Source organism: Convolutriloba macropyga, chromosome 13 (genome assembly GCF_964194025.1).
Source record: "Convolutriloba macropyga chromosome 13, txConMacr16.3, whole genome shotgun sequence".
Lineage (NCBI taxonomy): Eukaryota > Metazoa > Xenacoelomorpha > Acoela > Convolutidae > Convolutriloba > Convolutriloba macropyga.
In genome coordinates, this window is record NC_134480.1 from 28,193,045 (window position 1) to 28,216,875 (window position 23,831).

General features: G+C 34.4%; 2 protein-coding genes across 2 annotated transcripts in view; one reads left to right on the top strand and one right to left on the bottom strand.

Annotated features, from left to right (window-relative positions):
- Positions 1-23,831, bottom strand: part of LOC142351835 (dihydropteridine reductase-like) — a 131,767-nt gene that overhangs the window by 54,581 nt on the left and 53,355 nt on the right. The window lies entirely within an intron of this gene.
- Positions 11,040-23,831, top strand: part of LOC142351815 (uncharacterized) — a 38,240-nt gene continuing 25,448 nt past the window's right edge. The window contains exon 1 of the mRNA XM_075404016.1: positions 11,040-11,453. Within this exon, the coding sequence (XP_075260131.1) occupies positions 11,160-11,453 (294 nt within the window). The 5' untranslated portion in view covers positions 11,040-11,159. The remainder of the gene's footprint in view (positions 11,454-23,831) is intronic.

The window sequence follows — 23,831 nt, forward strand, 5'->3', positions numbered from 1 at the left end:
AACTAATGTCTATATTCAGTCTCAGTCCAGATAAAACTGGTTTTATAGATAAATCGCGGAAAAATTGGAAAGAACATTTAGAGATAAAGCCTGAAAATACTATCAAAGAATGGATACAGGACACCAACAAATCACCAAAACAAACTAATTTAGTAAGAAGCGATTCCTTCGTCACTTTACACTCTCCACGGGGAACGTTCACCAGAGACATAAAACTGAATTTAACGAATGCAGGTCCACACGGGATAATAAAGGTCCAATTCCAAAAACTGCAGCACGTGATGCAATTAATAACAAAAAAATTAACATACCCAAAAAACAGGAAATCATAATTTTTCCTAAGAAAAAAATGGAATCAATAATCATTCTCTTTGATTGTTTGGAACAAAAAAATCATCAGCAATCCAATATTCTTCTGGCTGAAAAATTTATAAGTGTTGATTTTCTACTCCCAATCCTCAATTATAGCTGAAAATTGAAAACTGGAGTTGCGGGACTGCTATCAAAACTAGGAGAGAAATGGTGAAACCATCCGATTTTTGCACGCTTGACTCTTCTATTCCATTTAATACAACACAAGACCCTTTCTTTGTAAATTGGCTCTGGGCAAAAATCAACGAAGAAGTCATACTGGTACAACGGAAGCGGAATTAAATTCGGAATTGAACTGCAAGACTGTTATACCAACCAAAAAAATCAAGACCTGTACAAAAAGGATGATGGCTGTCCTATAGCGACCATTGCCGTAGTTGGACTATCCGGTCCAGGAGTTTTATTGACAATTATTGGAGGTATGGTGGTGGACTTATTGAAGTTTTCGGGCCATACAAAGAAAATTCAAAATCAAATGTAGAAAACATCGGGCAAAAGCATTAAAAAACAATTGCACTATCAGATTATGTCAAAGAATGGAAGACAAAATGGAAGAAAAGTTTTATCTCGTTACAAATAATTTGCTGAGATTAGACGCATAGATCAATTGATGGCCGAAATTCAGTATAAGGATCGAAATTTTATACTCTATTCAACACCTAAGTTTTAATCTTGACACCATTGCTTCACATCTGAACCCTGTTTATGTTGAAGTGAAAAGCTACGAAGCCGCGATTAATGCCTTCAAAAACAATTTTTTGAGCTTGGTGCCCAATTTGTTGAATTACAGGTTGAAAACATTTTTGGTGCCAAGCGAACCACTGCAGTCTTGAACTAAAGATATAAAAGCCAATTTATGTCACCAGACAGACTGAGCCTTGCAATACCAACAAACGAGCTTCTTTCGTTGTACGGCATAGAATTTCTACGACAATTAGTAGCAAGGTTTGCTGTTGAACCTTGCCATACATTTGCTTCCAGTCAGACAGCCTTCAGAGCTAAAACGCTGAGACCGTGCTCATAACTCAGCTTGAATCAAAAGAAAAAACTCAGTTTTCAATAGGAGGGCAATATTTCTATAGAATCTACTGTTCTCACAAAGGAGCAGTTTGACAATTGCTTGGCTCCTTTACGAACAAAATCTTCTTCATAAGATGGAGACAAAACTCAGTCAGTAATTTTGTTTCTCATCATTGTTTTTTTTACGGTGCGCTGACGGCACTTTCTGTGAGCTCGACAGGAAACTGCTCTTTTCCTCACCCTGAAAAGCCAGGAATATGTGTCTTGAAATCTGGTTACTGATGTCTGCATCAGACTCTTTTACATTAGATGAGTACTGCCTCAATTGGAAAAATGTGCCAAAACGCAAAAAGAACATCTTGGATGTAACATCTGCATCTTTACTTTGGATTGCATATCAAAATTATGCCAGATTAAAATATCTGCAATAAAATGAAAGCTACAAGGATAATTGTTCCAGAATCTTAGATACTTTAAAGCATGTTGTCTGAGCTACCTGATCCCGAAGAGTTTCCCTATTCTAAGTCCAAAACCGATACAGGGATAAAGTTACTAGAAGACGTTAAGACAAGTTGACAGACAGCCCCCAACTTACGAAGACTGGTCAGCTTGACGCAATTGCCAGGCCGATAGTGCACGATATGCGTCTTTTTAAGCCAACTCTTACATCCAAGATTTCACTGATTCTTACTTACTGTAAATTTCTTCTGCGAAAATATGTTACTGCATAACTTGCTCAAGCTTCCTGATCACAGATTCAAAGTATTTTGAAACTTAACACCAAAATTCTGAAACCGCATCACGGCAACTTTAAACTAATGCCTATATTCAGTCTCAGTCCAGATAAAACTGGTTTTATAGATAAATCGCGGAAAAATTGGAAAGAACATTTAGAGATAAAGCCTGAAAATACTATCAAAGAATGGATACAGGACACCAGCAAATCACCAAAACAAACTGATTTAGTAAGAAGCGATTCCTTCGTCAGTTTACACTCTCCACGGAGAGCGTTCACCAGAGACATAGAACTGAATTTAACGAATGCAGGTCCACACGAGATAATAAAGGTCCAATTCCAAAAACTGCAGCACGTGATGCAATTAATAACAAAAAAATTAACATACCCGAAAAACAGGAAGTCATAATTTTTCCTAAGAAAAAATGGAATCAATAATCATTCTCTTTGATTGTTTGGAACAAAAAAATGGCTGATACAATTCCATAATCACAAAATGATAAAGCACTGTCTATGAATGATTATGACGTTTATATCTGGAATTTTGGTCGCAATGAATTAATCAATCCAATGTACCTACACAGCTTACTAAAATCATTTTCTACGTTCAAATAGAACAAACTAGTAACCGGAGCTGAAAAATATTTGTTACGCGTGTAATTGGAAATTGGTGCTTACTTTTGATTGTTTTTTCATTGGGGAAGAATTTTAAAAAGAAGGATAGTGTGATGTCCATGAAAGTTATGTCATACGATAAACATATTAATTTTGTTATATAATATTGGTTCAGCTTGAATTTGCATTAGTTTAAGAGTGAACTTTGTTACCCTTTATATAATGAGAAGCAATTGATTTCTAGACAATATTCATGTAAACATGTAAACATTAATTAATTTAACATTTAGAAAAACGGTAGTTGATTGTACCCAAGAGTTCCGTTGATAGAATCAAAAAAATCATATAGTTTATTGAATAAAGAATTAAAAATTGCAATCACACTATGCCCAGTTTTATGAACAAGAAGTATATATAGTCAACCCAAGCATCCTTTCTACGAAGATAATGCAGAGCAGTTTCTCTGCCATTATGCAAAGGGACATCAGAAAAAGCCATACCAATGGTATTTTTCATCAAATAATGAGGTGAGTGCTATCTAACACAATTTGTAGCTCCTAAGAGAAGTATTAGTAGAAGCAAAAGGCTCAATATCATCTGTATAGGGATATACGTAATGCATACAAACTAAAACACCGACAACCTTTCAAAAATAAACAAAATTAAACGCAAAAAGGACACTCAAGTCCTGAAAAAATGGAAACAACCTTTTTAAGCAAAAAAGCAAGGATTTTCAACGTCAATTGGCTCGAGTCGTCTCAAAGAGAATTTATCAACATCCAAATTAACCTCTATTTAGTGCAAAATAAACTTCTATTTTTTTCTTTGTAAAAAGAAATTGGCAACACGTTGCAATCCAAAAAGAAGCTATTTATATATTTTGAATTTTTTGTTCTTTTTTTTAAAAGTTGCCAGTTTGATGGGTCCTAGCATGAGATGTCCCAAAATTAAGATCGAGACCAAAAGAATAACTCAATTAATCAAGTTCATAGGTCAATCAGATCTGTTTGTTCTATTTATAAAACTTTGCAAGTTGTTTAGCCGCTTCATGCATTCAGCATTTCAGCTCTAACAGTTACAGAGAGTCCACTTCGGACAACAAAACTTTTCAAGTTAGTAGTATTACTAGTTATTTTATTAAAAAGGAACACGGGGGTTGAAACTGTATAAATCCGATTACAGATGAAATATTAATAATTTTTCCAGAAAATGGGACAGCTCTCGAAAAAAACTATGAAACTATGTCTATTTGTCAGATCAGTCTGAAACTTTGGTGTAGATGAACATCCAAGGATGTGAATTGTTATATGGATTGCAGAAGTAACACAAAATTTCCATACATTTTTATAGCAAGTTTCTTCGATAACCAGTTGGTAAAAAATTGAGCGCTGTGTCTTTGGCAGAGTAGAATTATCAACTGATCTTCTTTCTGATGTTGAATTTTTACGTATGGGATGTTTCTGTTATCATATCCAACATAGTTTTTTGAGAACTGATAAAACTAAACATAACCGACTAAAATCGGGCGAATCGCTCTCGAGTAACCAGCGAGAGGTTGGTTTCTTTATTGATCAACAGGTGGAGAATGGTGGACGAGGAGTGATTGAGGTGGTTAAAACTGTCAAGTTAATAACAACCGTCCATCACCATGAGTTTATGCGTTCGAAAATCAGCTCTGACTGGGTGTCAATTTTTCATTCAGCAAACGGAAAATTTTTCAAACCTGAAAGCTCAAAATCCAAAAAAATTTAGAATTACAGACTGGAAAATTTTTATGGCGCTTTTTCACGTTTGTTCTTTTTACGTTCAACGTTTGTAGATACTTAGGTCTCATTTTTTCCACTTATTAGTTCTGGAAAAAAATGTAGGAATAATTTGTCAACCGGTGACCTTGGAGGATTAATTTCTTTGTTTGATCATGCATAAGGTAAATCGCACTTCGAAGTTTCAAGTTACCTTCAGTTGCTAGCTTTTGATTGGTGCTGTAGTAGTAAAAAAATTACAAAACTGAGCGTATTCGATGTTGAATAAATAAAGGTTTTTGTTGATTCCCAGATCTTTTGAACTTTCATATCTAGATATGAAAAAGTTGACTTCAATCCTTTGTTTACTTATCGTTCCAAACTTGACTTTAAATTCTTGTTAAGATAACTAACACAGAAGCCCAGTAGTTTAAATTTGGCGAAACACTCGATCTGAAAAGTTTTTAAAGTTTCTGTTGGGAGATGAGACATTGCTTATGTGGTTTTAATTTCTATTGCCATGATCTGTAGGATTTTTTGAGCTGAGATTCAAACTTGAAATATTTTGATGTAATTTTTAATGCCAGGATATTTGCATTAGAATTTTTCTTAAACCGTTTTTTCCAATCATTGGTTTTATTCTGATAGCTTGGCTAATTTGATGTATTGTTTTGTCACTGGTTTCAAATTCAGTTCATGGCTTAGTATAACTCACTTTACCAAAAAAAATCTAGCTTGCAAAGTTGTTGATATTATCGGTCAATAACAAGAAGTCATCTGCATATTGCATAAGTTTTTAATAGGGTTCAATGAATTTCTGAAAAAGTTATTGTACCAACTATAAGGTAATCGACCAAGCTCATTTCCCGTTGGCACACCTTGCTTTTTGGTAGCAAATAGAGTAGACATTGTTGACACGTACTCGTTGATACCTATTCGTTAGATAGTTTTCAATCATTTTATAGCCTAAGGATTAAATCCCCATTCCTTTTGGTTTTTCTAGGAGCGTTGAGTGAAACATCGAACCAAATGCTTATAAAAGTCCAGTAAAACCGCAATTATAAGTTTTTACCATGAGTTTTGTTTTTCAAAATGTATACATTAGTAATATTAAAACATCGCTAGTTGAATCGTTGTTTCTGAATCCGATTTGCTTGTCCCTCATTATGTTAAGCGTAAAAGAAAACCTGATCTTTGTTGATCTATTATTTATGCATATTTTTGGAGAATGCAATATTGACTGATATTAGTCTCTATCCAAAAACATCGAGCGGATCATCTTTTTGAAAAGAAGTGTAACATTTTTAACCTTCAACTGGCTGGAAAAAATTGGTTCTTTCAAATTTTCGTATAATATGTAAGTTAAATGAGGAGCAATCCCAAAAAAAGCAATCCCTGTGCATGGTCCTGAGGGCTAAAGAGAGCATGCACCCCACTTACTGCTTTGAAAAACAAAATTTCTCACTCAGGTATCTCAATTGTAAGATGAGAAGTTTTTCTACGGCATAGTTGTCAAAATTGATAAATGAAAAGTTTATATATTCTGCTAGTTTTTCAAAAGTCTGGAATCATTTCACCAAGAGACTTCTATAAGGCTGTAAGTTTGTTATATATCTGCTAGGAACGATTCATGTTGTTTATTAGAGCGAACGGCTCAGGCAACCAATGCCCTCTCAAACTTAAAGACTGTAATAACCTTCTTAATTACGAAAATCAGAAACCAATAATTTTCTGTCTCCAAAGAAAACAGACACGCCTCATTTATACATTTTATAGCATATCGTTTGCATTTCATACACGAATAAAAAGACAATTATGCACAAAAAGCCTTTACAATTTATCAGTGCAGCAACATTATGCAATAAAAACTTAAGCCATAATTAATTTTTGCCTAAAATATATACAGACAAAAATCTTGCGTGTTTTTGTCAACTTTCAATCGTGTCTTTCATTTGAAACGACTAAATTTGTTGACAACCTGAAACAATCAATCATCCAATTGTCTAGCCGCCCAACTTATTTTGACAAGAATAAAGGAAGAACACTATATAAGGTCTTCGAGTTAAACAATGGCCTTTAAATATCGAATCACTTTCCTAACAAATTGTAACAATCATGATACCTTTCCGGATTTTCTTTGAAATTCAGAATTCCTAAATGTTTTTTTTAGAAAAAGTCCCGTACAAAAGTTAACTTGAGCGTTTGAGAAAAATAATAATTTGTGCTGAATAATTTCTTATCCGTACATTGTCGGATAAGAAACTTGAGGAAGATGGAGAAATTCTGAGGCGTGATGTGAAAATGAATTTTTCCCATCAATCGTGCACAAAACTGAGAAGGACTTGTTTTATTATATCAAATTGTTTGGTAAGAGACTTAAAAACAAATTGCCGGGGCTCTGACATAGACAAGACTGGCGTTTGCGGAGTGGATCTTGTAAACTTGTAGCTATATTAGACTGTGTTGAGCTTTCCAAACTTGTTCTGTACTTATTTTCGTTATACCCAAAAGCATCATGTCGAAGTAAAATTTACTAAAGAGCACTTTTCAATTAGTCAGACTTGTTCGTGATTTACGGAAGTACAAAAACAATGGCGAAAGGCTTTATGTAGAATCTTCATTCTAATTCTACGCAAAAAAAGTTCTTGAGTCATCGATGGACAGAGTGGTTGAAAAATTTACTAGTTGTGTCGTTTGAGAAAGTGTGCGGACTTTGTGTGATGAAGAAGACAACATATGTAGATAAGTTAAACGAGATGTTGATTGAAAATCAATTGGAGTCGTCTCGTAGTAGTAAAAGTCACGATCTAACAAGGAAATGGAAGAAACTGATCAATAGCAGTTTGCCTCAAATAATGAAAGAGGGAAAAATACGTGAAAAGATTTCAGAGGCTCAATAGAAAAGAATCGTAACGGGCCAGACTTTATGGATTTGCGAAATGACTTTTAAAAAAGGTGCTCCGCTTTGCCCGATACTGCTGATTCCCGTAGTTGTTGCGGCATCAGAAAAAACTTTTCTGTCACCTTTTCCGAATTTAACAGCTCAAAATTTTAAGAATAACTGAAAAGAGGGATGAGCTGCTTTCGAAACTATCATATTGTAGGAAACCGATCAAATAGTATCCTTCGATGTTAAGGGTCTATGCCCTAATGTACCGTAGAGGAGGCAATTGAAAGTGCTCCTGAAGAATTTTACTTCACTGGTGAGCTTCCGATGATTCAAAGGTCAGCGTTTAAACCCACCATCAGACGGCGTAGTCATGCAAGTTGCGATGGTTGTTATTTTGTCAGATTTGCGGTTGTTGAATTCTTTTGAAAAATCTTTGCAGAAACAAAATAAATGAGGAAAGAGCAAAGTTCTTGACATGAAGGGGATGTGCATTATTTTTAAGTTAGTTTCCGAGGGGAAATTGTCGAGTGCAAATCAATAAAAAACTGGGGCGAAAACTAGAGAGATCAATTAGGTAGGTTTTAATCAATTTATTTAAGCTTATTTAGTTTCATTTGTACACAAAGTAACGGGTTTCATGATCACAGAAATGGACAATCCAGAGCGAAATGCATATTTTCCTGCTGATTGTGCCATGTTCAACTCAACTTATTTTGGGTAACGCTTTTGCGAAGCGGTAATTTGAGGCAAATTGAATCAATTGTATGTTCGCTTAACTAGACAAGCATGAAGTCAAACAATATTAAATTTTTCACATCTGTTTGCGTGGTTGCAAAATTAAAAGAATGATGTTACTAGAAATTGACAACTTAAAAATAGTTATTTCCACAGCGGGAAAAAAGTGCTCATTAGATTATGTGAAATGAAATGCAAAGTTATTGCTTCAAGCCTAGAGGGTAAATGTATGAACTTAAAACGAGTTTCTATATAATGTTAACGCATCAAATGTCTATGCACGTATTTCAAGATCTTTTATCGTCAGGATTCCGACATATGTGACTAGATATCATAAACTTCAAATTTTTCAGGATAATTTCGATGCCACGGAATAGTTGTTAACCATATAGAACTGTCGCCGAATTTAACATAAAAACAAACAGAAGCTCGCTCCAATGATTGAATTGATTTTTTATTTTTTGTATACGTCGAGATACTGGCCTGGTTATGGTTAAGTAAATTGAGTGTTAGTTTTACTTTCAGTTCACAAGCGTTTTAGCGCACAAACTATAGAATTTATTGGCTTTTTTGTGGAAAATTCCAATGATATTTGATAAGACTTTTGTTGCAAAATTTGGTGGTATTTAATTTTTTAATGCACTTGAATATTTTGTTGAGCTCAACTCCAACACATCAGCTGTTATCGATCAACATAGAATTCCAGGAGCCGCTGAGGCACGGCGTTAGTCCTCAGTTACAAACATCTGCAGTGGAGTTTTGCATCTTGAGTTGAGGTATGTAACGATTGTTGGTCAGCCGAGTGCCTTAACTTAGCGTGGTTCAATTTCTTTGGACTATCATATCAAATGAAGGCTCTGTTTAGGTTCACATCAATTTTCAAACGATGTGGAAACACTGAAACAAAATGGAGGCTAATTGAATGCAGACGAATTGCTTTATCAACTTACCTTCCTCTGCAATTTTTATGATTAAGAATCATAAATGTGTCCCAGTGACTTTGGAGTCTTGTTTAAGATTACATGTAGAAGAATGCTGGACTTTTGTCTCTAAAAAGCTGTAGTTTCATCAAGTTTTTCAAAGATCTCTGAAAAAAGCTTAAAAGCCTATTGTCCCTGAACTCTCAAACAGGTAGTCGAAGTGAATAAAGTTTCTTGATCATTTTTCTCCCACTTTTTTCCTCATGAATTTATATTCTTTGTAGGCTATCAAAAAATATCTGGACTGTGGGTCAAAATATTCTACGTCAAATTTAATCTTTAACAATCCAAACTCCCACAGTCTGGTAGTTTTCATTGATAGACTTGGATAAATTGTTGTTTATTTGTATGTATTGTGTGCGATTTTTTTACTCCTACGACAGCTGAACACGAGGCTTGATGTCAACTTAATGATACAAATCACTAATATATTTTGCAAAGGAACTGACAGCTAGCAATGGCTAGGATCAGAGTGGACTCCAGTTGGAAACCTGCTGACATGATCTGAAAGTTTTTCAATGGAGCCAGGTCCTTTTTTTTCAAGTGCGTATACACTACATTCTGACAATCAATGTATATGTGACCGTGCAGATTTCACTAACGCTCAATGGGGGTGTATTTTATGCGGATCCCAGACGTAGCGTATGCTAAAACATTATAAAACACAATTTTTGTTTTAAAAAATGGCCCCAAGGGCATAATGCTAAGTCAACTTAGTATTCACTTTGTGGTTAATAGACCAGTGGTTATGGTAATCAGTTCAAACAATATTTATAAAAGTTAATAAAACGAAGAAAACATTCCTTATTTTTTCAAAATTTAGGATAAAAATTTAGCCGGACAAAAAGAGCTGAATCTAAACGATATCTGGACTATCGCAGTTAGATATTCGAAGACATGCCCCTGTGCCATATGTTGCGTGTTGCTTGGGAGACAAAGCAAATGCAATGTGAGGGCAGTTTTTTGTTCATGCAGCGAAGTGTGACATTTCACGCTCTTTTTGCAGCCTCTCTTGGTAATCAACACTGCTCAATCCAACGCAATTGAAAAAGCGTTATTTATGAGCGCTCTTTTAAGCAGAAGAATTTAGAAGCTCAAATATTAAACTATCCAGTTTTTGGGATTCATTAGAGGACTTGAACTTGAACTGAATCTCACCAAATAGGAACTAAGCATTTTTGGTTTATTTCTTTTTTATTTTATATAATTTACAAAATTTTTGAATTTCGATTTGAAGTTGATTATTCTATGTCGGAAATGCTTATACCATGCGAATTTCAGAATACATTATATGAGTTCAAGGAAATTATGTATTATAATATGTAAAGATCACAAGGCAAAGTCTCGTCTCATCAGGTTTTGTTTTCATCATCATGGTTTTGTTTTCACCAAATTCGAGCAAACTTTTGGTTCGTACGGCTCTGATCAGAAGTGTCTTGAGTCTGGAATGATCTGATCAGAGGCTATTTGAGACCCACATTGCTCTGATCAAATGACGTAGTTTGGAAAGGGCCTAGTTTGGTCTGAACCTCCCCCTTGGTTTATCATTCTTGCCACATGGTGCTAAAAAAGTATTAGAAAAAATGACATAACCATGGGTTTCAGTTTTTTGGATTGTGGGCTATAATGGCAAAGACCCAAGCTTTCCAGCACTGAACTCATCAACGTTTCTTAATAGCAGATCAAAAGAAAAAAACAGTATAAACATGAGCTCAGAAAAATCGCCTTCAACCTTATTGTAGTTTATCATAAATTCTTAGTTTTTCTAAAAGTAAGCCATGTTCTTAGGTCTCACTCAAGACCGCTTTAAACCTTTTACTAACTCAAAATGTTAATTTATTTTCTAATTAATCTGACGTTTCACAAGTAACGCGCGTAAAGGCTGAAGCGTACCACAAATTTTCGAGCCACGCGTGTGAACAGAATTACGTAATCAAATGAATATTGTATTCGGTATCCCCAAATCAAGAGCATAACCATAATGAGAAAAACCAATTTAACTTTTCAAACTCTAGCCGTCAAAAGAGCCATTTTCATTTGAAGTGAAAAAAGTGAGCCTTTTCAAAAGCATGCGGCAGAGCTCGTTAGATAAGCATTTTCCAACGCTTTTTCTTATTACTTTATTTTTATGCGCGTTCTTTGTTTTCCTCGAGGAAAGTCCCCCAGAGAGTTCAGAGGAACAAGGGGAGGAGATAAAGCGCCCGTTGGGCTCCGATAAACCCAAGCCAGCCAACATAGATCGAAAATTGGTTCCGTGGGCCAACCAGAAAATAGACCAGAAAATTGTGAACAGCGAATGCAATCACACACTGAACATCAGACCCTGGGCAGGGGGCAAAAAGCTGAAGATTTGTTTACCAAAGGTTAGCATACACCGGGTTTTGAAACCATTTTAACTTATTAAAGACTGCCTTACCGCTATATAGAATAACATCATTAACCTCTACAATGATTAAGACAGTGAATACTATATGCATTTATTCAAGAAACGACCTGTTAAAATATTAGACCTGCTTTTGACGCTACTATACCAACACTTCGGCTCAATTCTTTTATTTTTTTTTCACGATTGTAAAAAACAGTGCAAGCGACTATTTTTTTCATTACATCAAACCTAATCTACAATTAGAGAATCTGAGGGAATAATTATGGCTTGATTAGAGAAGTAGTGAAGTGGAAACCACAAAAACTTTTTGATGCTCATTCTTCAAAAATGGGACCTTTTGTCATAAAATTGAAACCTTTGCTCTTATATTATTTAGTTCACGCAATTGCTCGTCTATTTATAATCAATTTTACGTGCGCCACTATGCTTAAACATATTTGAGCGTGCAAAAACGCATGTGGTAATATGAAAAAAACCAAATTACGCAAGCTTTGCGTTCACTGTAAGCTAGTAATTTCCTGTACCAAATTCAAAGTCAACTTATGCGTTGCTAAATACAGCCTGTGCAATTGTAGAAGTACTTTAAGCGCATTTGACTTTCATCAATTTTGCACTGTAAAAATGGCTAGCTTAGGAGTTTTAAAAACATGATTAAACTCCAAAACTGCCTCAGATATTTGAGAGTTTTTCATCAAAAATTGCTAGAACGGCCAAATTATCTATTTCATGAATGTTTGGGACAATTAGGTGTTTTAGTTGGATGCGCACCTTTATCAGGGCTAGTTTTGTTCACTGCAAAGGAACATCGGATATAATATGTTTTCGGTATTAGCTCATTGTTTTTATTGCTAGCAAATTGTTTTTGTAAACTAAAATTGAGTCTGAATTGTTTTAGCCTGAAATTGCTGCTTTGCAGTCTTCTCAATTACTTCTACAAATCAAATGAATCCAATTGGCTTCTTTAATTGCGTTTTCATTTGATATCGAATGGCTCCTATGACCTTGTTTATTTTTGTGTTTAGAAAATATCAGTGATTTTTTGGAATTTGGGTCTTTTTTATCTCACTTATGTTAACTTGTTTTGCTCTAGCTTCATTCTCCTCAGATTGATTCAATTGAAAATATAGCGTAAATTAGAAAATTTTGAGAAGCAAAACTTGCGCCTATTAAAAGAATTGGTAAAATTAATTTACCTGAAGGATAATAAAATCTGAAAAGCAGAACGCGTTCGAAAGAAAAGGATATTAGACCAAGAGGCTTTAAAAAAAATTAACTATCAATGGTAACTCTCAATAATGAGTATCAATATAAATTCTTATTAATACAACCAAGATCAAAAAACTTTCTGTGGGGAAAAATGCGAAAAGTAAAAACCGAAAGGTTGAACAATGTTTTCAAACAACCAAATTATCAAAAACATCAATCAATAAAAAAACTGATCACAAGAGAACTATAATTTTTGATATATCTGCGGCCAAATTATTTTCGAAGCCCTAAATTGAAGATTTGGTTCAATTTATCATGTTAAATAATTGAATAACCGCACCGGATGCGTGGATTTTTTTCCAATTAGCCCCATGAGTCTCTATCATCCCTCGTAAAAGAGTAATTGCCTCACTAACTAAAAAACTAACGCTCAAAAGAAATGAACAGAATAACAAAATAAATTTGTTCTAGTGAATAGACACGAAAAAATAGTGAAGTTAAGCAACGAAAAAAGATTAGTAACCAAGCATTTTCTGGACATCGTCCTTTCTGAAAATAAAGTGATCTTTCGCAGGTTTTTTTTCAGACAGTGAAGATATTCCTCCTAGAGAAAACTTTACAACGACTCTTTGCATCCCGTTTCTATCACTACAATTAAAACAGCTGAACACGGTATAATTTTAGTGAATTGTTTTGCTTCTTTAAATCTTCTCAGTTCTATGTGCTCCAATTTGAGTAAAACATACAGAAATTAAAATAAAAATACAAAAATGCACAAGTATAATTTTTTGTTTTGTTTCTTACCGAAATCTTAACCAAGTTTTTAATAACTATGATTCCATCATGTTTTTTGCAGCGGAGAAAAGATTAAACTCAATTTTTTCTTTAAAACTTTAAAAATAAAACTTTAAAACTTTAAAAAGAAAAAGAAATAACGGCTCTAAGTGTCGAGAGTAGTTTCAACTATTAAAAATTTTGGTCAAGAGAGACTCGTCTACTCTAGGTAAATACTAAATATAAATTTACCATCATACATCTTTGCATTTTTAAAATTGTTTGCAAAATCAAGCTAATAATTTCAACAATGCAATTTTTTTTGCAAAACAATACCCTTCGTAGCAAACCAACTGCGTTATTAATTAACTCCATATACTGTTAAACAATTAGCTTTCACAGGACTTAACCTATTATCTCCAGAAAGGAGGCCAAGCATACTACTATAGCACCAAAGCTCTGCTGAAGTAGCAACTTTGTAGGCTTGATATACTCTAAGTTTCATATACAGCAAGGTGGGTTGTTACAAATGGTAGAGCTTAGCGTACATTCAAAAAATTTGGTTTTAAAGAGTTTTTCTTATCAGCGCGGGTTTCAGACATTCAATTTGAGAGGAGTTTTTTCCAATGATCATATATGAGTTTAAAATTAACTCGTAATCAATTTTCAAACCTTTTGTCTGCTTCCCATGAAAGTTAGAGACTTATTTTCACATCAATTTTTAATCAGTTATGTTTCTGGAGGTGAGAATATTAATTAAGACATTTTTCCTTGATGACTTAAAATTTCTATTTTGATATCTAGAGAGTGAAAACTGCGAATGCGTCAAATTTCACATGATGATTGGTTGTGCTTTTTTGACTTGTTTTGTGAAACAATCAAAAAAGTCAGTAAAGTTATCGTCGATTTTATAGAGAATTACTTCAGAACGATCCAAAGTAACACTGATATAGAGTTGACGAAATTTCTTTGATTGATGCATGTAACGGTATGACTAGCGCTAATCGCTTCTCAAAAATATTTATGATGACCTCATTGAGTGTTTGTGAAACAAAACAAATCAGATAGATAATCATCTATTAATTGAAGAAGAGGAACTATCAAATGAGCAATTTTACATTCAGTAAAAAGGTGCACGGTTTAATAACTGCGTGGTACATATAGGTTGAGGAGTTTGCTATTAAATATATTGACAACAAAAATGAGGGCTGCAAAGTCGAACTTGAAACAAATTTTAACTTGAGCATCTTTTTCCTTGGAAGGTATATAAAAAGACAAGAGTTCATCAATTAAATGAACGACAATGAATAATTAATCTGTTGTTGGTTAAAATGGTTTTTGCCGGTATCCAATAATAATCTTCATAAATAAACGAAGTCGAGACAGTTATGAAGCGTTGATAACATGGACAGCTAAGAAAACAAATTCTTTATGTTTTTTTTAAAAAGTTTTTATAAAGGGAAATCTAAAACACATGCAAGGAAAAGTAGAAAAGACCTTGTTTTTTCGGGAGGTACGTTAGCGATTTTAGTTAAATTAGTTTTACTCATCCCCGGATAAATATAATTTTTTCGAGGGTTGACAGATAGTGCTCAGATTGTATTGTTGTCACTCAACACAATGGTATGCTTAGAGCGCTCAAAGAATTATGAACAAATTATCTATTATTAATTTAGCAAGAACGAAAGAAACAAATAATGCACGCCAACCTCCAACCCAAAATTCTTTTTTCCCAATTGTGCCAATGAACTCATTTACAAAACAGGAATGAGATAGCAGTGAATACCTGTATATCAGGTGATTAAAATTTACGGAGTGATGCTGCAACACAGTTGAAAGCTCAATCTCTATGCACTCATTGGGTTTTCCTCAAGGGAGATACCAAACGCAGTAATAGCCTCGTACGGCACCGATTATTGCAGGGGACCTCCCTTGACCTCATAACATGTAAGTCTGTTTTTCTGGATCGCGAGTGCAAATTTCCAATTGTTCATTCGATGAAGCAATTGTATATTCTTACGTTCGAAATCATTCAGGTCACCTTCAAAAATTATGCCATATCTCTCTTTTTCTTATCAGTTTTTTCATCTAAAGAAAAATCATTAGCATACAGACGGCGAGTATAACCAAATGTTCCGATAACCATTGGGTTTACGAAAATTAGACTGTTTTTGGTTCACTCTCCATCTGAAGATTTTTTGTTAGAGGTAGCACTCTCGGGTTGTCCAATTCATCAGCGAGAAGAATGCGCTCACTTTTATGTTGTGCCATTTCGTTACCTTGTGTTACCTGTAAAAGTGCCGTAGATGAACTGAGTTCAAGCCACTTTCTAGTATGGGCAAAAAAGTAATATGACAATCACTTTTAACTACTAATGGGTTCAAATTTAAAAGAAGTTGATAAAAAATATAATACATAAAACCAAAGTGAAGTATGTGGGAGGTTAGACAAACATTAAAGAAAAAGTGATATTTGAAGTTACCCGGACCCGAGTGTCAGAGCCTTTCAGTACTGATTCATTACAATCCAATGGTAAAACGTTAAATCAGTCCTGAATCAGAGTGACCTAAGGGTAAATTTACCTCGCATTATGTGCAGAAACATTTTTTTCATGAATCGTCACTGGACATTCTGAGTTTGTTGTTTTTCTGATCAAAGTAAAATCATAGTAAAAATGAAATTTTCGAAAATCGAAAATTTTGGCAAACGTGTCGCACGATCAGGCCATAAAACACAGTAAAATCGTGTTTTATGGCCTGAGCAGTGGGCTACGCTGTTTTGGAATTAGTGCGCAAGTCTTTTTACACTTCTCGACTTTCACATCAGCTCACCCCCCCCCCTTGTTGAGATGTAATGGAATAGAGTGGTGGTGGTGGTGGTGGTCTTGTCGAAGGTGGCATGGAATTCAAGTGAAGAATCGGAAGCAAGTGCAGAAACTGCTTCGAGTGAAAATGAGTCTGATCAGAAGAAATGGTTTAAGAGCAGTTGGGTCTGATCAGCATGACCTTGAGAGCACCATAGTCCATATTCTGATGACAAAGTGAAAGGTTTGATTATAGGCGGATTTCGAGTGATTAATGATCATGGGGAGTGCTATCCGATTTGAGGGTTACATTACATTTTACCCAAAAAATCAGAAACGGTTTCTGAAATTTACAATTATCAGGCTATAAAATGCCCTGTCAAGAATTCTTGAAATAGAAAAAATCAGAATGGATTTTTGATGATTCAGTACTGAATTATTATGACACTCAGATCCGGGTAGTAATTACGTGAAAGGTGACTAGAAAACCTCAACCTTAAGACATATGACTCATTTCTTTCTTCCCTGAAATATTTCTAGAAGAAATTGAGAGGAAAATGAAAGAATGAGTAAACATATGTCTCCCACAACGAAAATGTCGCTTCTCTTGAAAGCAATCTGCACAATTGTGGACAAAAAAATATTCCGAAGAAGTTATGCACTCTGAGCAATTAAATTCAGTTCATAGCTTTCGCGCCATCAACAAGCCTTCGCGACAAGCTGAGTAAAATTGCTTTGTTCCATATTGCAGAACTGTCAAATTTTTATGTGGTTACTCAAGGCAGTAACAGCATGTGAGTTGCCCGTGACTGCACTGGCATTTTGACCTCTATAATTGGGTATTTAAAAACCAGATAATAAAAAACAATAGTCAAATTAAAACTTGGATCATTCACACGTTTAGAATTAATTATAGCAAGTGCGCTATTATGTATTGATGCGGAATCAATATAGTTTTCAAACTTCTAAAGACAGCAAATTTCTACCAGAGAATAAGATATTAAACTGACAAAACCAAACCAAATCAGTATGAAAAAAATGCAAGATCGGAAACTCTCATTCCCAGCAACAGGTAACTCTGTGTAGGTAACGCTTGCTTTTCTCACAAACATTAGTGCAAGAAGACAATAGCGTTCTCTGGGGGACTTAAATAAATATTGAACATCCACAACCATAAAATTATGGATTCCATTTGCACGAGCTTCCATTTTACTCTTTTATTTTTCTTCTCCTATATTGGTAAAGATAGGGCTCATTGTTTTTCATTCATTTTTCAGTAAGTGTAAATTATTGTATGGAAAACTTTTGGAAGATAAAAAATCAAGGATATGGCGTATTTCAGGCCAATGTCATCAAACTTTTAAGGACCGTGGCTGAACATCAACAACAAAAGAAGTATCTATTCATTTTTTGCTTGATCTGAGCCCCAACACAACCAATTCAGCTTGTATTGACTTCTAATTTTGAGATAAAAATTTACAACTGCAGCCATAGGACATCACAGGCATGTTTAATGTAAGACAAGAAAACAACCTCTTAAGTAAATTTTTGGGAATGGACTTGAGAGGTCCAAACTGATCTGACAATTAGGGCAACGTTTTAATCTGTGGACACATGGCCTGCCCGCAAATTACTCGCCCAGGATGTTCTCGCCTCATGAGGAAGCCAAATCCCCATAACTATTGAATGGACATACTTCGCATGGTGGCAAATGGAGTCGTAAATTTGTTGGTCCACGACACCATGGTTAATGGGAAAAGTGTGAATGCCAAAATATCGTTTTGTGCCTTTATATGACGAGGGGATAATTTAACGCATTCCCTACACGCGGGATGTTGTATCTCTATATTCGGGTTAGCATTAAGCATAATGGTTTTGAGCATATAACATGTAAGACAGTAAGATCGAAAATCTTTAAGTTTAGTGGGCTGCATCTTTTGGAATTAGGGGTTTGTGGGGGGTGCTCGTTTTTGAAGTAGTAAGAGCTTTAGGTTGGATGGAATATGATAAACGTCAAAAAAGCAAGGAAAAAGTCCCAATTGAAGTTATCATGGAAATTCACCGTGGAGTTTGTAACGCATGGCGGTTCTTCGAACTGGTAATTGATAAGAATTATTTGGAGGAATTTTATTAAAGTCTGCGTGAAAGAAGTTTGTGGTGATGTAATATAAATAAATTTTTTCTTGATGTTGAAAATACATGTTTTTGCAAACGTTAATTTAAAATGGTCATCTAGAGAATGAGAAACTAAATTTCAGATTCCATTTGAGAAAGTCAGAAAGAATTTTGAGAATGGTGAATTCGGAAAAGCATAAATAAAATATTCTTTCATCGATTAGAAGTAGTCCAAATAAACAACAATTGCGAGGAGAGAATGTGACCTTTGTCGGCAAAAACCGGTAGATCTTTCATAATTATACTCTGCAACAAAAACCTGTTCAAATTTGAAGCTCATCGATGAAAAAAAAATTGAACTAAAAGTTCTGGTAATTGGATATGATGTGGTAATTCATTCTGGTTGTTCATATAGAACATGGAATATTTGCAGTTAGAGGAGGGTTTTGCAGTATTTCGGCAAAACAGAAGTTTGTTCAACATTTGGAGAACCTGGGGAAAAACTTTAACAAGGAGAAATTAGTGTGGCTCTGGTACTGCCTTGAACATCTTTTGGAATCCAATGAATTCGAAAAAATAATTATCATTAAATAAGAACATCGAAGCACTGGTTATGGGAACAGGATATTGTCGAAAAAATAGTAAAGCATGAGAAAGATTGGTTGTTGACAATAAACAGGTCTAAAGATTTATTATAATTCAAATTATTTACAAATGTGAAAAGAAACAAAGATGTTACGGTGGTTAAGAAAAATGTGAAATTCATACGCATAGGAAAGGTTGAATTGCTATTGGTTATTAAAAGATACTCACTGGAACAACTATATATGGGTGTTTTCTGTGAAAGAAAGCAGAGAGGAGATCGTTCGTTGAGGTAATCGTTTTCAAATGCATAGCCTGCGTTTCAGTGTAAACAACTGCTCTTTTCATAATTTTTATTATGCAGAAATGAATATAGCAATGAATGGAGAATTTTGCTATGATGAAAACGAATACAGATTTCTACAAAGTTAAGTGGCATTCGGAAGGACAAATTTCAACATTGAACAGTTTTTCTTAGGTCAAAAACAAATCGGCGGGTGAAAAGTTACAAACTAATATATCAAGCTTACTTCTTTTTTTTTGCATGTCAAATTTCTTTTTTCGTTTTGCTGCTATTTCTTATTGTTTACAGTGGTCCAAAAACTTTAATGTTCTCTGTAAGTTACTCTCAATGAATCAATATTTTAAGATAAGCCCCTATAGGAAATAGCTGTACGCACAATTTGTTTAAAAAATGGTGTCAAAGTTTTCAAAACATTCAAAATATGTAAACTGTTTGTACATTTTTGGTTTTACAAAGTCAAAATATGTAAACTGTTTGTATAATATTTGGTTTTACAAAGTCCGTAACCCCATATGTAATAAATTGTAAGTTTGCCAAAGTTAGCCATTAACTTGACTTAAAGAGGGTTACTCTAGTTGATCAGAAATTTCAGATGAATTAGTTTAGAATTCTCTTCGTTATCAATATATAACCTGGAAGCTGCCAGGGTGTCTGAGAACAATGGAACAGAAACAGGTGACCTTTAGCCTAGTATATATATATATATATATATATATATATATATATATATATACACATACATATATATATATATATATATATATATATATATATATATATATATATGTATATATACATATATATATATATATATATATATATATATATATATATATAAAGCAGCAAACATTTTTTTTCATTTGCCTTCAAATGGTTTCTAAAATTGTACTAAATAACAGAGCTAATAATTTGTGCGAGATGAAAATGTCAGACAAAATTTGAATTATCAGAACTGCTTCAGTTTGCAGAATTCAATCAGACAAGTGCATAAATTTAATTCAAGTTGTATCAAATCAATTTGATTAAGTTTTTCAAGAGGTGAATCAAATTATCAAATCTTTTTCTAATTTTATCTCTGTTAATCTGTCTATTGTATGACGCGTTGTGAAGAATGGAATTTAGAAAGTATTTAACTTTATTCAATTATGAAAAAAAGTATTAAAAACAGTTGCACAAGAATTGTTTTGAATTTGGATGCTGCGTTCCATTGAAATGATTGATACTTTTTTTCGTGACCGGGAATATAAAGGTTTTTACCAATAAATTATTTGTATGGGTTCAAATAGGCCCAGATATATTTCAAAGAGGAATCTTTTTAAACATCGATGCTGCTTGTTTCATATAAAATAAATCTGCCGTGTCTAGTTTTTATCATCATAAATACTTTAACTTAGCATGACAACCGCTAGGAAGTTTAATCTCATTTTGCGACCATTTCAAATGAGATCAACCGGGTCTTCAGTAAACTGAAGCTCTTCCAAAATATTTGAACAGGAGACTTTGTTCGCAAGAAAACAAAAAACGGTAAAGTGAAACAACAAAAATTCAACAACACAATTACAATACACACGAGCACCAGTTGTAAGGCTAAAAGCGAAAGATTTGACGACATTTTATAAAAAAAATTTATTTAGTGTGAGCTTAAAAGCGTTAATTTAAGCCAAGGGGTTGAAGCGGCTGTTTAATGAAGACAATAGTGAAAAACAAAAATTGTACAACCTTTATTCAGGTAAAAAAAATACGTAATCGACGCTTAAATGTTTTCTGTCTCAACAAAAGCACAAAGCATTCCAACTTTTTGACGACATCAAACAAGTTCGTCCTCCAGTCACTCCCGAACAAAAAACTAATTGATGTTAAATTTTACATTTTCCCTACGCTCCGACTGGCATGGTAATGAAATCTGTCCTTGGAATTCAAGTGTTCTTTTTTGAATGACAGCTTCGCCATTTTGAAACACACTGGAGGAAAAAAAACGTTTACTATATACGATTTAAAAGGAGATTTCAAGGAAAAACAATAAACAAAACGCAGTAGGAAAAATGAGAGAAAAAGCAGAAGACAACAGTATTGCAAGGACAATCGAACTACAAATCGAAAAGAGCCTATCAGTTTTTCTCCAGGTTATTATTTTTTTCACTCGCACTTTTGCATTGTTTTGGAGGAAAAAGCCGAGAAAAAGTCTATAAATACCGAAATCGTATCTAGTTTTTTTCCTTCTTACCGTCTTTATGACATCTCTTGTTCGGAGAGCTGATGTAAGAAAAACCATTGCAATAATAGTACTTATTCTTTTTTAATTAAAAAAATTCAGGATCGTATCTGCTAGCTACCCCTCAGGAACATGTCAATATAAAACTGCAAAAAAGCATAGCAGAATTCAGCATTCCAGCTTTAAAATTTCCAGACGCTAGTCAATTCATTGGCTGGCAAGACCAATAAAATTCAATTTTAGAGAATAAGTTGAGAAACTCAGAAGTTTGGCATATTGGTTGAGCGATTACAGGAAAACACTTGGGCTATCTCACCGTTAACATTGGCCTGCTCTTGGTTCAACAAACAGCTGAAACACTTAGGGGGACTCAGAATTATTTATAGGATCTACCCAGACATTCCTCGCAGACAATTTCAGTTGTGAATCAGATAATTTTCGTTTTGTTTTTTGCCTAGTTCTCTGATCAAGTAACATTTTGGACTGTTAATGGTAAAATCAGAGCGTCTTCCTGCAAAAATTCTTCTTAGTTTGAAAAATTTCGATGAAAATTCTCTGAGCGGAGTGAAAATTTTAGGACTCACACTCTTAATTTCCTCTGAGCAGCAAGAAAATTTCACTGACGTTTTACTGAGCGTTATGAATAACAATCATCTTTAAAAGAACAACGTATAATTTCCTCGTTATTGGCCTAACAATTACTGCCTATTTGAAAACACTAGGAAAGACTTAAAATTGAAGAGAAGTGAGAAATTATACAAGATTTCAATAAATATGAACGGAAATTGTAGCAAATTTTACGTTTGTTTTTGCTTCTTAAAAGACATTAGTATATTTTGGATAAATCAAGTGAAAGTTCTGAAACTCTGCCCTTCTTGGAAGTACTGACATTCTCATCCTGGAGAAACTAAAAGTCTGCCACAACTGCGGTACTTCTTTGAAAATTCACGGCGTCTGCAACCCTGCTACATAGCTGGAAGATGGGCTATACGTCACAAGAGGCCTCGTCACCTGCCCTCAAAACGCCCTGAAATTGCGCCCAAACATCCGGATGTTCCTAAAATCGTTCAAGCAAATTTTGCATCAAAGCGTCAGAATGATAACCATACCTCTGAAACTGATCCTCCGAGGAGCCGCAAAAAGCCAATAAAATGGAACAGACATTGACATAGACGAAATATTAAACCTTGATGGGAATAAAGTTGAACACAGTTGAACACACTTTAACACTTGGACAACTTGATATACACAAAACCACATATTTTTGCAAAGTAGTACACAGCAGTGAATTGTACACAAGTTGCAACAATAGTACAATTTAGTCACAATCCCCTCAAACACAGAGAGGATCAATGCGGCCAAATTACTAAAATAATGGTCTTCTTGGTTGAAATGATAAGTTCTATCAGGATCAAAATGAGCACGCTTTACCATTTTTGCACTCTCATAATTAAGTTTTTCTCTCAGAAAAATGGTGTTAATCGTCACCACCACGGGATCTAGATCGCTTCGCCTGAACGGTCCCAGAAAAATTTACGTTCGCATTTATTGTTGAGATCTGACACAATAGAAAAAACTGATGCAAACAGTGTTTGTCAAACCATCTTAAACTGTTTCACACTTTTTACACCCAGTTATGAATCCCGTTCAACACTGGAATAGCCGATTGTCAAAAATAGAAAATACGAGAAATTCTTCCCATCTTGACGGATTCAATGCAAAATGAAACCAATTATGATCAATTTAATCTCTTCCACCGTTTCCTTACGCAATTTTACCTGGTTGATTGCCTGATTGGGCGACACTTTGAACCAGTTTTATGATTTTCGACAATTTTATTTTGTCTTTGATGGTACTCTGATAAAAACCAATAAACTAAGTATGCCCCGTGACAATTCAAGAAAAAAATTGTTTCTGGGTTTTGTCTGCACTTAATGCGAGGTTAATTTACACTTAGATCACTCTGATTCAGAACTCATATAATCTTTTACCATTGGATTCTAATGAATCAGTACTGAAATGCTCTGACGCGAGGCTCCGGGTAATCGGTTCTCTTTTCCACAGTGTGAAGATATCTCTTTGGAGTCAATTTTCTTGAAAAGTTAGCAGCGGATCAATTAAAAGGGCTTTTTCAATGCCGCAACCTTACTCCAAAAACTCCGAAACTAGAACTAGGGCAATTGGCAGCCAAACCATGAAACTTGTCTTTCAAGGACAATTTGGTAGGGACCCTAACGCTCTACCTTCAAAAGAGAGCGCAGATCTTGTCCAGAAAAGTACGCTGCAATCTTTGAACAATCTACTCCTGTGTTGAGTGCCGCAAAATATCAAAAATATATATTAACTTTATACAACTTGG